The following is a 17,150-nucleotide window of genomic DNA, read 5'->3' as shown; positions in this document are numbered from 1 at the left end:
GACAACGACATTCCTGAGAGTGACCTCTCGTCATCTCGCGTACGCCGTATTGGAAAAGACCACCAAGGAGGAAGTGCCCAAGGCGGACTGCACTGAGGCACGAAGAACCGCGCCTCATTAGGCTGACATCAATCCAAAGAACGTCCGTCCCACTTGGCTCAATCCCAATTGCCAATCGCCTAGGATACCAGGTCGACAGACTTACACACGGCACTGGTAGTACCAGATCAAAACGCCTCGAAGGAGCGCAACGTACTTACAGGTGAGCTCTTGAATTAGTCGGAAGGATTCATGTTGAATGAAATCTCCGTGATACACAAGAGTATCATATCATGCTACCTCCCGTTCGTTAGAGATTACACCAAACTGCAAGGTATTCCATCGTCGCCAACTGAGAGATGATTGCTCCCAGGACACAAGCAGCGACTCATCGTGTACTTTTTGTCACATTGAAGAAATGGACCTCATGTTTGTACCCAAAACAGAAAAGTGCACCTGCATGAGGAAAGCTCGACAAGTACTAAACAAAACACAGCCCCCTGCTGTTTCCCCGCAATAACCTTGCGCTGGTATGGTCCCACTTCGGGGCCCACTGTAGCTTCCGTCCTCCTCCTCGACTTACTCAACTCACTGGGATTGATACTTAAAACACCCGAGGCCCCGTCTCCAGACATCGATTGAGCTTCTGGCATATTACTGATCAAACATCCATCAATCAATCCCATCATCGCTTCTACCAGGAATCGATTTCATTATTTCCCTCATTAGACCCCATCTTCATGAGTGACACCTCGACAGCCTCCACCATGGAACACCAACCCACCTCCACCACCCCGTCCAAGGGTCGTGCCACCAATGGGGGCAGCTCGGCGGCAGCAGCCGAGGGTTTCCGCCCACATCAGAACATGACCACCGTGGTCGAGCCCCCACGCCCACGGGATCTGCAGGCCAGCTACGCCTCCATCGTCGGCGACGACGCCAACCCGGAGGGCTGGTACGGGTCCATGGTCAACGCCTTCGGCGCCTGCGTCGGCACCCTCGGCGCCATCCCCTGCTGCGTCTGCTGCCCCAACCCCTACAAGCAGGTCCACCAGGGCAACGTCGGCCTCGTCACCAAGTTCGGCAAGTTCTACAAGGCCGTCGACCCGGGCCTCACCAAGATCAACCCCCTCTCGGAGCGCCTGCTCCAGGTCGACGTCAAGATCCAGATCGTCGAGGTCCCCCGCCAGACCTGCATGACCAAGGACAACGTCACCGTCCACCTGACCTCGGTCATCTACTACCACATCATCTCCCCCCACAAGGCCGCCTTCGGCATCGCCAACGTGAAGCAGGCCCTCATAGAGCGTACCCAGACCACGTTGCGCCATGTCGTCGGCGCCCGCATCCTGCAGGACGTCATCGAGCGCCGCGAGGAGATCGCCCAAAGCATTAGCGAGATCATCGAGGACGTCGCCGGCGGCTGGGGTGTGCAGGTCGAGAGCATGCTGATCAAGGACATCATCTTCTCCCAGGAGCTGCAGGAGTCGCTGTCCATGGCCGCCCAGAGCAAGCGTATCGGTGAATCCAAGATCATCGCCGCCAAGGCCGAGGTCGAGTCGGCCAAGCTGATGCGCCAGGCCGCCGACATCCTGAGCAGCGCCCCGGCCATGCAGATCCGCTACCTCGAGGCCATGCAAGCCATGGCCAAGAGCGCCAACTCCAAGGTCATCTTCCTGCCCGGCGCCTCCCAGAACATCCCGGCCAATGCCCTGAACGCCGCGCTCGCCAGTAACGAAGGCCATCAGGACTTTGGCGAGTCGAGCACGGGCGACAACCCCTTCAGCAGCTCCGGGGACAAGGGGTTCCAGCAGGCCATGAACGCCCGCGTGGTTGAGAACATCTAAGAGAAAGAGAGAACCAGAAACGAAAGGACGTGATGCCTGATTTTTGATGAATACCCTTGGTGGTGGATGAATTGACTGACGAAGACATGCGGACCGGACATACTGGAGGGCGGACCAGAGGATACCCAATCGTTTACTGTTTTGACTTACGTACATAGGCCTTAATGATATTGCCGTTTTCGATACCCAACTCTTTACTCTGTGACTAAAATAATTTGGTGTCATACAGTAGAAAGTAGTTCTGCACCTTGCACACTTGTGAAGTCCCATAAATGGTCTATTAATTCGAGGCATGTATTCATTCATATAATGCTTCTAATCGAACCCCTTAAACTCCCCATCACCCTTACCATCCCCACCAGCCGCTGCCGCCGCCTCAGCCGCGAACTTGGCCTGGTTCTGGCGGCGGACCTCGGCCAGCAGCTCGTCGAGCTCGCGCGCCTTAAGCTTCTCCTCCTCCGTCATGCTGTTCCAGGACTCGGCGTCCTTCTTCTTGCGGCGCTTCTCGCGGCGCACGGTCCGGACCCCTCCTGCTCGTGCTTGCCGCTCCAGGCCTCGGCGTTGCGCTTGCGCTTCGACTTGAACGCCTCGGCCTTCTCGGCGTCGGCCGCCGGGTCCTCGGCCTCGAGTGCCGCCCGCCGCGCCTTCTCGCGCGCCTTGTCCTTGTACTCGTACGCGTCCCAGTCCATCGCGACGCCCAGCTTCTTGTCGCCCTTGAACGACTTGAGCTCGGGCATCTTGGGGAGCTTCAGCAGGCCCCACCCGCGGCCAAGCTGCGTCCAGTCCAGGTCGTCTATGCGGAAGATGGAGCTGGCTTGGTGCTTCCCGTAACTGCGGATGAAAGAGGGGAAGGCGCGCTGGGCCTTTTCGTGGAGGGCGCGGTCTTCCTTGACCAGATCCCTGATCTTCTCTGTGACTGCAGACGCTTCCGCATCGCTGACATCAATTTCCGGGTGTAACAACGGCGTGATCGGCGTCTTTCGAATGTCCAGGAACTGCACATAGTCCTCCTCCTTTCCGGGGTGAAGGAAAACCACGGCGAGACCTCGTCTTCCCGCACGACCCGCACGTCCAGCGCGATGGATGAAAACCTTCACATCTGACGGGGGATCCAACTGTACACTAAGGTCGACTTGGGGGATATCAATACCTCGCGCCGCAACATCCGTGGTAAGAAGAATGATGGGCTGGGACGAAGTCTGGAACTTGTCGAAATTCCGCTGGCGAACCTGGGGCTGATGCTTTCCATGCAAGGGCACGAGTTGGTAGCCCTCAGGGAGCAGTGGCGGCAGCACGTGCTGGAAGTAGTCAACTGCAGCGCATGTTGATAGGAAGATAATAGTCTTTTGCGGCCGTTGTTCTAATTTGTCCAGGATCTGTACAAGCGCTGGGAGCTTCCGGCTGGCGGGAGTAACCAGGTACGTCATCTGTAACGACGCTGGTGTTCGCCTGTCTTCGATGATGCCGCCGGTTTTCAAACTCTTGACTGTGACGGACACGCGCACGGGGTTGCGCAATCCCACGCGGATGATTTCGGACACAGCTTCGCTAATACTAGCACTGAACAATCCGGTTCTTCTTTGCTTGGGCAGTCGTGCCAAAATCTTCTGGATGTCGGGCTTGAATCCCAAGTCGAGCAGGCGATCACCCTCATCGAGCACGAGGCACTCAAAGGAAGACTGGGGGCAATGTACATGGGGGCTCGAGAGGAGTTCGACCAGGCGACCGGGGGTGGCCACCAGTATGTTCGGGCTGTGGCGGAGGAAGAAGGACAAATCCTGGGCGGGCGTGGTGGTGCCTCCGACAACGAGCTGAGGCAGGATGAATGGCGTCGTGGTCGTGGGCCTCTTCTCGAAATCGTCCGAGAGGAAGGGCAGGAGCTCGGCGGAGGTCGTGTGGAAGGCTATCAGGTCGAGAAGGACCTTGTGAATCTGGCTCGCCAACTCGCGGGTCGGGGTGACAACGATGGCGGCGACATGATGGCGTTTCGTGGGGTCTTCGATGCGAAGCAGCCTCTGTATCAACGGGATCAAGAATGCTAGTGTCTTTCCGGAACCCGTCACAGCCTCGACGACGACATCCTTGTTGGTCAAGAACAATGGCACTGGCGCATACAAGGTCAGCAACTCCCGCATTTGGTGGTAGTAGAGGGCAGCACTCACGGACAGCAGCCTGCACGGGTGTCATTCGCGAAAAGCCACTACTCGACACATATTCTAGGATCCAATCTGCGAGGGGGGTGTCAGAGCATCCCAGGCTCTGACATCCTTTTTCGCTGGTGTCTTTGCTTCCGGTGCCATTTCGACGTGGGTTTGGATGCGCTGCACTTTGCGACGATGGATTCAGACTGCCAGTTCGGTCGGCCTTTGGAGTTCTGGAGTTCTGAACTTTTTTTTTGGCGATAAGACGTTATCGATCGTTTAGGTGGGGCGTACGGTTACACTCCACTATTACTTGGGGCCTGCCGTAGTCTAACCCCGCGACATTGTAACTTGAGCCGCCGACAACTACATGCGCGCAATGGGCATGAGTAAAATTGTTCAAGTACAAGGTGGACGCTGAGTGAAATGAGGGGCAATTATTCTATTAATGGTATTTTGTGAAAACTCTGGGTCCTGCTGGCTACCCGATGAACACATAATGCTCATCACCACTTTCACGTATAGGGGTGGGTCGTCGGCCGTTGACCCGCGAGATATTGTACTGGGTTGGTGCCCGGTCAAGTATCGTGGCATATAATAGCCCTGGAGATACAACCCCATCGCAAGAATACCGAAACTTGAATGTAGCGCTCTTCATCATGTGCTAGATTTTGACGGCGATCCTTCTGCGGGCGAGTTCTAGTCCGCATCCAGCAACAAACACGGCCCTTCACTCAACAAGGTGATTCGTGATCACCGCCGTCCGCGCCTTCAAGTACGACTGAGTCCAGATTGGCTTCTGGCTCGCCATGGACATGGGGTAAGACTCCTGCGATAGCAAAAGCGGCGTTAAGGAGGATTTCCAGATCAGGTGCTCGGCGCGATGCGTCTGGTATATGATGACGACGAGGAACAGGCACATGGTAAACACCAAAAGCGCCGGAAGCGAGATCCAGGCCCAGCGCACCGTGATCATGACCTGTTGGTTCAGGACGGGGACGCGGGTGACCGTCGAGTTGGGTCCGCTGAGCATGCGGTACGACATGGCGCTCGAGATGTTGGCCATCATCTCCGGTATGTCCGGACTATTGTAGAGGGGGGCGTTCAGTCGAACGGTGCCAAATGGAATGGGTGCCAAAACGTCTTCCAAGATGTTCTTCATGTTGTTCATATCCAGATAGTTGATGCTGAACGTGCTGTTGTGGTGGAATGCTGGGTCTAGAACGGTGTATCCGATTTGGGGGCCTTGTTCTGTGAGATTCAGGGAGTACGCCTTTGTGAGTCCCGGATTTATCGTGCCGTTGGCGATGGTCCAGCCTGTGTACTCTAACGCAGATAGTGAGAAACTGCAATCTTAAACCTTCATTCCATCCTTCCATGTTATGGAATCGGCATTACCAGGCGCAAATCGAATGACCCCAAAATGAAGTAGATCATCCGGCGCGCGCGAGACGATGGTCAGGGATGTATTGACTCGTGTGTAAGTGAATCCCCAGTGGGCAGAAAAGCCGGTATTTCCATAGAGTTGGGATCCATCCGGCGTGGTAACTGCGCACACCTCCCTGAAATTTTGCTCTTCCTGGCTGCACTTTGTTTGAGCGAGTCTAGCAACGTCCTGGCAACTGCTCGTGACCCCCATGGATGCGAATGCAGGGTACTGGCAGAAAGATCCGGGACAGACAAGATCCGGTAGCTGGAGCTCTCCATAAAGTGCCAAATTCACCGCACTTATCATTGGGTTATCTCTGGGGGTCTCTGCCAGGCAGCTCCGATTAGTTACAGCATATGATTTTACACGGCTATCACTTACGAAACGTACTCCCTCCCATATCAGGTCCGCCTGTTGCTCCGAAATCATATATGTGGGAGAATCTGAGCTCGGAATATTCTCCATCGGCCTCAGCGAGTCTCGTATCGAAGCGGAGGATCTGCTGTGTGAAAGGGTCCAGTGCCATTGCCGCCAGAGTCATTGAGCACCCCAGGTACGGCAAAATGGAATTGGTAGGTCTTTCATAAAAGAATTTCGATGAACCCATTGGGCCTCTGCTAGCATCGTCGTACTTTTGAAGGTCCGTTAACCTGGATGTCTTGTCAGCTCATGTTAATCAAGTAGCTATTATGAGGTTATACACCCTTGAGTGAGTACTTACTTATCCGATTTGGGGGATTGAAGAAGATGCAGCCATTTGAGCTGACTGAGACACTCGGATACTGGTTGAATGAGACATGCCTTGGAAGCCGTAGACAAGATTGAGAGGACGGCATTAGGCGAGATAAGTAATGACCACGATGATAACGGTTGGTCCTGAGTGCGTGCCAGTAGAATGATCATCCCCGCCAGGCACAGCAAAGAAAGAAGAGCGTTCCCAATCTCCAGAAACCAATCGGTCTTGGAATGAAGATTGAAGCAGCTTCGAGTGCTAGCCGAGGACTTTTCTGAGGTTGCCCCGGGTTGGGCGTCGGGGTGAACTCTTATTAAGGGTTCCATCATGGCCAACGTCGTGGTGTTCAATGGCGAGGATACATGCCACGGCTCGGCATTCTGCGTTCTAAAGCTGTACGATTGCTGCCTTTGGTTTTGCTCCGTCAGCTGAGGACATTTTGCTTCTTTTGGGCGAAAAACAATTATAGCTCAAGCACGGATGCCTGCCACTTAACCAAAGCCGCCCACACCATGTTTGGGGGCTTGGGAGCTACAGAAATAACTTGCCTATGGTAATGGCTATAACCTTCGCTGCGTCTGGGGTCGGTTCTCAGTAAATCAGTCACGTTTATTTGACCCGTCCCAGGCCCCGGAGGCCACCGTACATGCCTCCAGTCTCCTGGCCTCCAAGAACCAGCATCGACCTCTGTTGTTTTGGGATGATTGCCCATTTCGTAGCTGGAAGTTTCCAGTCAGAACCGAAGACGATGGGTAATTGACGATAGGACGCTGCTTTTGCACCGCATACCGTAAAAGGTTTACAGGAAGTCCCAATGGTGTTCTTGAACTTGAATACATGCAAAGCAGTAGCTGCGCCCGTCGACCCTCAATCGAATCCCAGTCACTGGCATGACACTAGCCCACTCGAGTCATCCACCTCATCCATCTATGGTCGCTGCCGCATATCTACCGGCCTTGAGCTCCGCGTCTCCGAGTACACATTGTCCGTATACGGCACAACAATTGTCCCGTAAGCACCCGTCTTCATCAAAGGGACCAAATGACGGGTGGGTCATCTCCCCGACACAATGCGTGGTATCGAGTCATGCAGTTTCCGGATCAAGGGCTGACAACGGTAAGGTCGAAAGGGTCGGACAGTCGCGAAAACGTAGGGCATTTCTTCTTCCACCAGTGTAGTGGCCGCTTCCGTTACCTCCGTTGGTAATATCGGTAAGACCATTACCCCCACCTCTTGGGTTGAACCCGAGGGGCTTTTTCTCACATACCCTGATTATGATCCCAGTTCTGCAGCGTCGCCCAGTGGGCAGATGCGAAGTCGATTCTCCATTGCTTAGCTCGCGATGGGCTCAGTCGCCTCAGAGGCCATTTTCGCGCATCTCTGCGCGGCAGTAGGCCTCGATACCAGCTTGCATCTCGTCTCTCATCTGCTGAGCCATAAGCTCTGCGCCGTCAATCTCGTCTAACCGGTGCACAAGCAGCGCATGAGACTGTACCGTCAAGACACTGGCCCAGCCGAAGTTATCAATAAAGTGGCGGGCGGCCAGCGGTATCAGCCTGAGACACTCGTCCCGGTCGCCTCGCTTCGTGGCAATATATATGCGTAGATGGTAGCTGGCGGCCTCCAGCCGTATATGATCTCCGTCGCGGGCGGCCTCCGTCTCTTCGGCCGTGAACGGCTGTGCCAGGACTTCGGCGGTCAACTTCCAGGCCCGCTCCACTTCACCCGTGTGGAAGTGCAGCCAAGCGAAGATGCCCTTCACATACCTGGCGGCATAGCTATGTTCTTCTCCGCGCGACTTGAGTCGAGCAAGAAGATATTCCGCTCTGTCGATGAAGATTTGCGAATTTCTCAAGTCGTGGACGGCGAGATTGGGGGCCATGCTGCCCATATTGGTGATCATGGGCTGGCTAAGACCGGAGTGGCTTTCTAGTTCATCCATGTAGAAATCGCTGAGGCGTCTTGCTGCCAGGCACGTGGTCTCGGGGTCCATCAGGCAGAGCTGCTTCATAAGACGGTCGTGCAGTGGGAAATGCGACGGCTTGATGATGGTGCATAACTGGTGAATATGCCTTGCCAGTGATCTGCCGAGTTCGGGGTGATGGCGGGTCAAGTTTACGATGACCGTAAGGGTCAAGGGGAAAAGGTTCGCGAACAGGCGCTTGTCGCGTAACAGCAGTCGGTATTTGTTGAACAGAACGTCGAAAACACGAAATGCTTCCTTGGTTCGGTGTTGGCCAAGTAGCTGGATCCCTGCTTCCGCCAAACCTGCCCAGTTGCCAACCTGGGTTCGAGTCCCTGCACCGTCAAATCGCCACTCTTCGTCTTGAAGCCCTTCTTCCACTAGCCTCCAGGCACCAGTCCGGAATCCTCTGGCGATGTACTCACGTAGTATGTACATACTTTCCTCTGGCAGTTGTACATCATCTGGTGCCTTCAGTGTAGTCGGTTCGACCCTGGATGTAGGCCGCCTGCCGGCGGATGGTGCAGGGCCATGCCGCGGTTGCGCAAAATGTGGTATTTCGACGGCCTTGCCAGTTTGGATCTTTCGACGATCTATAGAATGACCGCGAACTCGTGTGTCATGCGGGTGGCGTGCTCGGATGACAACATCGCGCCGTCCACGTCCACTACCCGCCTCAACTGCAGCAACTTGGTCGCGGGAAGTGGTGGTAGTGGTATCGCTGTGCCGCAGATTCTTCCAGAGGCCCCACTGCTTAATGCGTTTCTTGTACATGGTCTCCCTATCAGAAACCGTTAGCGGACAGCCAGCCTTATGTCGGTGGCCCCAGGCTTTGTTGGGGTGTTGATCTTACGTGGCGCTGAAACCATGTTCAACCTGCATGATCCGCACGACTTCTTTCAGGGGACGGTTCTGTCGCTGATAGAGCTCCGTGATGAGCTCACGGACCTCGTCCGTCCAGTCGACGCGGGGCCTAGCCCATCGAATCTGCGTGGTAGGTGCAGACATATCTACAGTACGATCCTCAGCTAGTATGGGGGCATGTTTGACGAGAAGCGATGCGCAACGCGACTTGCTGATGACATACGAGCGTCCTGACAGGTGCGGTTATACCTATGGCGAGCTTCCCCGGCTATCGGACCAGTAAGCGCTTGCCCAAGTGAGGAGCATAGGAGAAAACGATAGCTCTCGAGACCAAGAGAAAAGATGGAGGGATGGCTTATTCAGGTCCAGCAAATATCGCGGTCAGGCAAATTTATTGATGATTGAAATGGAGGCGCAGGTTGACCCAGCTAGAATCCTACCTAGAATCCTTACAAAAGATCCCCCACGACGGAAGGAAGACAACAGGGAAGGTGCTGGTTTTGTTTGGTTTGGCTCACAGCCCTGTTGCGGATCCCGAATCGCCTAAACTTGGCTGCCCGATTGGCCAGTATCCCGTGGTTCTGCTCTAAAACGGCCGTGGCAAGGGTCATTCCCCGCTGTGGGTTAGGGACCTTCCACCAACCCCTGACTGCCTGATGGTCACAACGGCTTTCTACCACTCCTCACTTTTCCAACGTTCCCCACGATGTGTGCAGTCGAGATCGAATCTATGATTGGAACGGCTTGAAGTGGCTTTGGGGACTTTCGACTACCTGCATAAGGCCATGCCGGCAGATATAAATTTACCGGTCGGTAGTTGTCATGAGGGGACCAAAGCGTATAGCTTGCATTGGTCCTCTCAAGCACGACACTCAACTATTTACATTTTCCATCTCAAAATGCGAGCAAAAGATGTTCATCATGACTAGGACAACGTCAGTCTACGAAGGACTGATTTGCTCCAGACCGTTTGGCATTTTATTGGTATGGCCAGCAATGATGCTACCGGACGCATCATGTCGCAGCACGAGAAGAGCCAGCATGCACAAGATATATATGCTGCTTCTCCCATAAATGGCGAGAAGAGCATCTTTATTTCCTTTTATTGACACTTGACATTAATCATTCAGGTGAACCAATCGAGAAACGAAACAAAATGGCCAATGAAACAGCCCAACATATGGTTCTTCTGGGGATCCCAGAGCTCCTAGAGGCAATCCTGCTCAACCTCGACCAAAAGGATCTCCTCGTGAGCGCTCGGCGCGTATGCCGCCAGTGGCGCCAATGCATCGCGGAGACGCCCTCGATCCAGCAACACCTGTTCCTCCTCCCGGAACCCCGCAGCAATACCGCCGCGACCACCACCAACGCCGGCGCCCTCCCTGCCCCGCGGCAGAACCCGCTACTGGCCAGGCATTTCCCAGAGTGGTTCGAGCACGGCGAGACATGGTCCGTTGGCCAGCGGCTCCCCTTCGTCCGCACCACCGAGCCCGGCATCCGGGGGATTCGATAGGGACCGGGTATTCCCCCGCTCCCCTGGATCACCCGACGCCTCAAGGCCTACGCCCATCCCCGAGCGAGCTGGCGGCGCATGCTGCTGCAGCAGCCCCCGCGGAACGGGCTCGGCTTCGTCATGACGCGTTGTGCGCGCGCCGTGATGAGGGACGCGCTCTCGCACGCCGTCCTTGGCGATATCTGCGGCGGCGCGCTGGCGGTTGACAGGCCCATCACCATGTCCGAGCTGTTCGAAGTAACCAACATGCTTGTCCCTGCAAGACCTGCCACCAGGCCCGGCGATGGCTCCGAGGCTCATACGGCGGCAAATGGCGACCTGCAGCCGCTGCCGCAGGAGTTGAAATTTGCCATGACACGTTTTCGAGTCATGTGGTGGTGTCTTTCGCCAGAAGTGCGCCCGTCGGGCGAGGTTGGCCCCGACGAGGTCTACCAGGCCTTGCGGCAAGCAATGAATAAGTATGGTATCGTAGTCCAGCTCGACACTTGCCCGCACTACATGACCGGAGCGGACTTTTTGGTGATTGGCTTAAGGGTTCTCTATGGAGCGGCTTAAGCCTGAGAGCTAGGAGATAGGGCTTGCCGTCATAGGGAGCATTGAAAGGGACCGTGCTACTTGCAGTAAGTACAAATGAAAATAGCTGCCATTGGCGAGATCGCATGGTATTCACCCGCATGTGCAGCCGGCCAATCGTAGGCGACCATCTCGGCGTGACTCACGCGGCCTATAATGCTGAGTCATCAATGTACCCAGAAGATACCCCTTTCTACCTGAAGACACAGATATCATATAGCGTCGCCAAGACAGTACAGCGAATTCCAACTTTTGTCTGCAAACTACACCCTCCCAACTTAATACTGAATCGCATTACTGAGCCTCTAACAAACCAGCCTGGAGAATATGGGATTCCACCAAGAATCGCAGTCCAGCTGGAATGCTAACGCGGCCTACTGGGACACCACTATCGGACAGGAGGGCAACAAGTACTGGAAGGTGCTGCAGCGCCCGACCCTGGAGCGCCTCATCTCCCGCGGCAAACGGCCCGACGGCAGCGGCTCCAGCAAGGCCCTCGAGCTGGCGACGGGCAACGGCCTCGGCGCCCGCTGGCTCGCCTCCGCGGAGGGGGCGGCTTCGCGTCGGTCCTGGCGACGGACGGCAGCGCCGAGATGCTGAAACACGCACAGTGGCGCCAGTCCGATGAAGCAGCTGCCGCCAAGACCCGGTACCGACAGGTTGACGTGACGGATGCTGCCGCCTTCGACGAGTTGCTGGCGGGCGAGCCTGACAGGGTCGGGTTTGATGCCGTGTTGCTCAACATGGCTATCATGGATATTGCCGACCTGAAACCCTTGGCTAAGGCGCTGCCTAAGCTTCTGAAGCCGGATGGGGTGTGAGTCCCAGTATTTCCTGTAAAGCTTTCCTCCATAGTAAGTACGTGGTGATAACCTGAGAGGACGGGGATTCCCCTCTTCTTCCGCCTCGCAACAGATTCGTAGCCACGATGCTTCACCCCGTCTTCTTCACCTCTGGCTTCACCCGCTCCATCGAGCTCAAGGATGGGAAAGGCCTTGACAAGCCCGAGATCACTCGTGCCAAGGTCATTCGGGAGTATCTCGACGTACCCCCTATTCACGGTGTGGCGGAGTGGGGCCAACCGACGCTTCAGGTAGGTATTGTCCCGTGTGTTCGTTGTCACTTCATAGCCGGCCTCCCTCATGCGCCTCTCCTCGCTGGGCCGATGTCTGCGTGTGGTAAATGGTATAGATGGTATAGGTGCACAAGGCTGACAAGGGGTCAACTGGGGCACAGATCATCTTCCATCGCCCCATCCATGAGATTTTCACGACGTTCTTCCGCGAGGGCTTGGTCATGGATGCGATCGAGGAGCCAGCGTTCACCGAGGCTGACGGGGTCAAGGAGCGGGTTGAGGCGCACTCGAACTTCACCCAGCTCCCAGCACTGTTGGCTTTCCGACTGCGGAGGTCCTCTTGAAGTCTCAGGCATGTTTGTAGCCAGATGAAATCGCAGTACAGGTGTGATCATGCTATTGTTGAAGAATTTCTGAGACATGGAAGTTTTCCAGCCACTCCGTTCCTGGTTGAGGGATTGGTTGAGCTTGCTAGAATCAGCCACTCATTTATTCGACAAGGCTAGTTAAGGTCTACAGGAGAGCGGTGCGTCAGGGTCAAGTAAGGTCTGGTCAATTTACTAGATACCCAAATGGCCAAGCCGACTATGTGGTCGTTGCTTTTTACAATACACGCGTCCGCCTCGTATAGTTGGGTAGCCACGGCGATAGCGTGTAGTAGGCCTGTATCTGTGAACCTCAACATATGATTTCCAAACTTTGTTTTCTCTCACTTTAATCCACTCCGCCTCCAAGTTAAGCTGGGCGTCCTCTGACGCCGTTCCCCCTTTCTTCGGTTCTATGTTGACTGGATATTACCCGTTTGACCCTCTTCCGTATATCGATCGCGTATGGTCTCAGATCCCAGCGTCCTGGGTCCAGACTGGGTCGATATGCACACCGCGCTGCATGCCGGATGTGCAGCGCAGGCCTTTCTGGGTCCAGCAAGACGGGGTCGAAGTGCTCCCAGGAGGCCAGCACCACCAGAGCGAGCGGCCTATCCAAGATGAAATGCCGAGTGTCAATCCCCCAAAGCAGTCTGACCATGGGCCGTTTCGTCTCCACGGAGTCACCGTCCAATAGATGAGTACGCTGCGGAGTGCAGTAATATTTAAGAAAGTAGAGAAATTCATGGCTTGAGAAGTCTCCTCCCGCGCCATAGTCGACCATCAGCCTGCATGCTCTGTAATCTCCTTGTTCGAAGAAACGCCAGAACACAGGGATTTGGTCAGGTGAGCGTGCCTGAGCGTCTGCCCCGTTCTCAAGCAACACTTGGATAATTGAAAGTAAATGCTCATGGTGGTCAGGAATGTAATGACCCGTCCAGATGGGCTTAAGCTTATGGAGTGTCGACTCCCCTAGGTTCGTTTTCGCCCCTGCATTACAGCCAGCATTTATCAAATGGGTAACAATTTCAACCATCTCTTTCTCGTAAGTAGTGATTGTCGCACGCAGTACAGCATGAAGGGCGTTCTGGCCAAGAGAGTCCCGCGCGTTGACCGAGGCGCCCGCTGCAAGCAATACAGCGACCACTTCGACCATGTATGCGCGCGAAGCCATCAGCAGGGGGGTACTGCTATGGCCCAGTGTCCATTCTTCTGAGAAAGAATTCACACTTTCTATATCTGCCCCGGCATCCACCAACTTCTTAACAACGGTGACCCTGTCCGCCTTTTGCTGCGATGAAATTTCTTTGTTCAAGAGACGAAAATCCCCAATGTCGTACGTATCGTGAAACCTCTTCTTGTCTGGAGATTTTTAGTAACGATGTCGACCAGTCATCGTCCCAAATGACCTCCCGTCGTGGAAGGTTCAACTCCCGACAGCATGCGTGAAGTGCTGTAGTGAAGAGAGGTTTAGTGCTGCTAACTTCGACTTTGTGATCAAGCAACATCGAAGCAGCTGCAAATTTCCCATGCCAGCATGCGTCGAGTAGGAGATCGCAGTTCGGAGAGATCATAATGTTCGGGTTAGCCCCCTTTTTAATTAAATAATCGCCGACGAAGACTTCAGATCCGTAAACGATCCAGTACGCCAACGGTGCCTTTCCGCAGTCATCAAGGGCGTTCACATCAGCTTGGTGGCCGTTCTCGACGAGCCAGATTACAGAGTCCAAGTCTTGGCGAAGTGAAGCAAGATGCAACGATGTACTCGGTGCCATCACCCTTTGTCCTGCTGGCATATCGCTTACATTGTGTAGTTGGTGGGAAGCCCCTGCTCTAATCAGAACCTTGGCGGCCTTGGTGTGGCGTTGGTTTATTGCGACCTGGAGGGTTGTATATGTCTCCACGGGCCAATCTTTACCGATACGCTCTGGTATCAGTCCTGTTCTGCAAGTGTACTCTTTTTCCAGGTCGGGCCCGTGATCAAGTAGAAGACTGATGATCCCAGGATGGCCAACATGTGCAGCAAGATGCAATAAAGGGCACCCATCATATGATCGTAGGTGGTGTAGAAACCCCTTTGGTCGAACGGTTATGTGAGTGGCTCCTGGAATAGGTGTGGCCAACCCGCGGTAGACATCCAGTGGAATATTGGGATCGAGGCCGGCATCCAGGGCGAGTCTGACTCCCTCGAGGTTGGATCTCAAAACCGACCAGAAAAGGTAGGAGTAGTGCAAATCTATAGCCACCAGCCTCGTCATGACCGCTCTGCTCGCTACATCCCTCGCGATTCTGCACGTGCGCATCAGTGCTATCAGGTTCTCGAACGAGTTCAAGCGCTCTGCTATTTCAAGCAGTAGCTCCTTCGGAAGCTTTAAGAAAGAAGCCATCATGCGTACAGTTTTGATACAGTATCGTATGATGGATGTAAGATGAGGAGGGAGTGGAAAATTGAAAGAAATAAAACTGGAATGTGCGTGAATTAAAGGGGGTATAGGAGGTATTTGTGTCGACCGCTAGGAACGTAAAATCGATCGAAATGTGCAGTTGGTTCTTATTGTGTTTGTTAAAAGTATAAACAGCGCTCTTCCCTTCGATTAGCTCATCTAGATGGGTTGATTCAACTCATTGACATGGGATGTTTGCTCAAGTCAGGCTAGCCGTACCAACGAGCATGTGTTGTCCTCAAACTTCAAAGAACACAGCTGCAGCTTAAGCGTTGGTTCTAGCATAAACAATGATCACCGGGTACCTTACTCAGGGTTTTGCGTTTCATATACTGAAAACATACGGAGTCATTCTTAAGTTCCTTATCATTAATTCGTAACTACATATGCAAGCGTCACTGAAACCAGCCAGTATCAGTCGTACAAATGAGCCTGGAATAGCAATCACTGGATCCCGACGTTCTGTCCATTGACGGCAAGCTCCGCCGTAAACAGTGACCTCTCGCCGGTCGAGCCCCCCTCGGGGCAGTACGTCCATGGAACACGGCCGTCCTGCCGTTCCAGTCGACGTCCAGGCCGCCCGGCCCGTAGATGCCGTTGTTGGTCATGGCCGTCGTGAGCAGCGTGCCCTTGCGCTGGTAGTCACCATCGACGGTGCTGGACCAGGCGTACTTGATGTCGTCTGGATATTACCATTAGCTCAAATCCTAGGTGCCCTTACAGCTTCAGTAGTTGCTATCAGTAGGTAACTTACAGTTGTCACTCGCATAGCAATTCGACGAGTAAAACAGCACAAACCCGTCCCCAGCCCGCGCCAACGACGGCGCCTCGACGATCCCGTCGTCGCCGGCTCCGTTGTTATCAAAGATGGTCTTGGGCGTGCCCGCGGGCGTCACGCCGTCGCGCTGCATCCGCTGGATCTGGATGGCCGTGGAGATGTACACGTCGGACGTGCCGCCGCCAATGCAGTTGGTCGCGCCGCCGAGGGCGCTGCCGTCCACCTTCCAGACGACCCAGCGGTTCGTCCCGTCGTCGTACCCCGCCGCGTCGATGAGGCCGCCGCCCGCGTCGTTGCAGGCGAGGGGCGAGTCATGCGCGGAGAAGGGGCCCGTGGGGCTGCGCGAGGTGGCGACGCCGATGCAGTGCCTGCCCCCCTTTTGGGGCGCGGTGTAGTACATGACATAGTCCAGATTATCCTGGTAGGTCAAGGTCAACAAAGACTGCTCTTGGCTGCTTCAGTGTACCAGTCGGGGAAGTATCTTACATTTCTCACTAGATCGGGCGCCCATATCCTCGGGGCGGGGACGTTCATGTCGACCCAGCCGCCGACGTTGGGCAGCGACTCCTGAGGCGAGGACCAGGACCGGACGTCGTTGGAAACCACCACGGGGACATTTTGACCGCCGGCGCTGGTGCCGTAGGCGAACCACAGACCCTTTCCGTCGCCGATGATGGACGGGTCCGGGAAGTCGCCGACAAAGGGACCGGCGGCGGCACGTCTGCCCAGGGACGAAGTCCCGTCTCCACGTGCCGCCGCCCTCGACACATTGGTGAGACTGAGGGTCGGAGCCCTGTCTTCTAGGAACGATGGGGTGTCTCGGGCAGTGTATGAGGAGGGGAGTACGGCAGCAAGGCTGACGCCAGGGAGGATTAGCAACAGGTTCTTCATAGTTGCGGTAATAATGTTCCGTCTACAAGAGGTGTGTAAGACCGACTGCTTTGAGACATGATCCTTTAGTATAGTCGTGCGGTCGCACCACAGTAGTTATATACTGATGCGTGAGTCTCATCGTGAGCCATAACCCATGACGTTACGCCGCTATGGACCCCTACGGGCAACAACTGCCGGGCAGCGCCAAGCGCCTGGCGGCTGACAAGGCGAGACCGAAGATACCCTGGCGGTCAGTTGAGCCCATTCACCATGTCGTCAAGTGACGGTGATGGTTGGCCCAACGGCGCTCCTCGCGGAAGGACGCCTAGTGTCCCCTTCGACCCAGGCAGCCAGGGTGCGGCTTCCTCTTGTGAATCCACGTTACCCCCTGTTCCCCTCCTAGCACCTTAGCTAGCCTTGCTACATAAGATCGGCAGTGATGTCGTTTTCCGAGCACTCGCATTTTCATTTCCACGGCTCGGGATGCATAAGGCAAGTCTGTCAGCCTGTAAG

The 17,150-nt window shown here is 55.0% G+C and overlaps 7 protein-coding genes across 7 annotated transcripts; 3 read left to right on the top strand and 4 right to left on the bottom strand.

The window, feature by feature from the left end:
- Nucleotides 1-806: 806 nt before the first annotated feature.
- On the top strand, nt 807-1,886 carry PG986_008995 (stomatin-like protein; the record flags this gene model as incomplete). The annotated part of the gene is made up of 1 exon (XM_066845217.1): nt 807-1,886. One exon carries the CDS (start codon nt 807-809, stop codon nt 1,884-1,886), a length of 1,080 nt encoding a protein of 359 aa, XP_066697615.1.
- A 315-nt stretch (nt 1,887-2,201) lies between these two features.
- Nucleotides 2,202-4,021, bottom strand: PG986_008994 (DEAD/DEAH box helicase (Sbp4); the record flags this gene model as incomplete). Its single annotated transcript, XM_066845216.1, has 2 exons — nt 2,202-2,352; nt 2,403-4,021. The coding sequence occupies 2 exons, from the start codon at nt 4,019-4,021 to the stop codon at nt 2,202-2,204; spliced, it is 1,770 nt and encodes a 589-aa protein (XP_066697614.1).
- A 736-nt stretch (nt 4,022-4,757) lies between these two features.
- PG986_008993 (uncharacterized protein) lies at nt 4,758-6,515 on the bottom strand (the record flags this gene model as incomplete). Its single annotated transcript, XM_066845215.1, has 4 exons — nt 4,758-5,351; nt 5,388-5,782; nt 5,847-6,106; nt 6,178-6,515. The coding sequence occupies 4 exons, from the start codon at nt 6,513-6,515 to the stop codon at nt 4,758-4,760; spliced, it is 1,587 nt and encodes a 528-aa protein (XP_066697613.1).
- A 1,031-nt stretch (nt 6,516-7,546) lies between these two features.
- On the bottom strand, nt 7,547-9,160 carry PG986_008992 (uncharacterized protein; the record flags this gene model as incomplete). The annotated part of the gene is made up of 2 exons (XM_066845214.1): nt 7,547-8,933; nt 9,006-9,160. The coding sequence occupies 2 exons, from the start codon at nt 9,158-9,160 to the stop codon at nt 7,547-7,549; spliced, it is 1,542 nt and encodes a 513-aa protein (XP_066697612.1).
- Nucleotides 9,161-10,172: 1,012 nt separating this feature from the next.
- Nucleotides 10,173-11,084, top strand: PG986_008991 (uncharacterized protein; the record flags this gene model as incomplete). Its single annotated transcript, XM_066845213.1, has 2 exons — nt 10,173-10,490; nt 10,530-11,084. The coding sequence occupies 2 exons, from the start codon at nt 10,173-10,175 to the stop codon at nt 11,082-11,084; spliced, it is 873 nt and encodes a 290-aa protein (XP_066697611.1).
- A 345-nt stretch (nt 11,085-11,429) lies between these two features.
- PG986_008990 (uncharacterized protein) lies at nt 11,430-12,521 on the top strand (the record flags this gene model as incomplete). Its single annotated transcript, XM_066845212.1, has 4 exons — nt 11,430-11,668; nt 11,689-11,919; nt 12,018-12,195; nt 12,339-12,521. 4 exons carry the CDS (start codon nt 11,430-11,432, stop codon nt 12,519-12,521), a joined length of 831 nt encoding a protein of 276 aa, XP_066697610.1.
- Nucleotides 12,522-15,430: 2,909 nt separating this feature from the next.
- On the bottom strand, nt 15,431-16,655 carry PG986_008989 (glycoside hydrolase family 43 protein; the record flags this gene model as incomplete). Its single annotated transcript, XM_066845211.1, has 4 exons — nt 15,431-15,505; nt 15,532-15,668; nt 15,741-16,182; nt 16,251-16,655. 4 exons carry the CDS (start codon nt 16,653-16,655, stop codon nt 15,431-15,433), a joined length of 1,059 nt encoding a protein of 352 aa, XP_066697609.1.
- Between the last annotated feature and the right edge of the window lie 495 nt (nt 16,656-17,150).

The sequence above is a fragment of the Apiospora aurea genome (genome assembly GCF_038362705.1).
Source record: "Apiospora aurea strain CBS 24483 chromosome Unknown utg000006l_segment0_segment0, whole genome shotgun sequence".
Taxonomy (NCBI): domain Eukaryota; kingdom Fungi; phylum Ascomycota; class Sordariomycetes; order Amphisphaeriales; family Apiosporaceae; genus Apiospora; species Apiospora aurea.
Note: the sequence above shows the minus strand (reverse complement) of the source record. Positions and strands in the feature narration are given on the sequence as shown.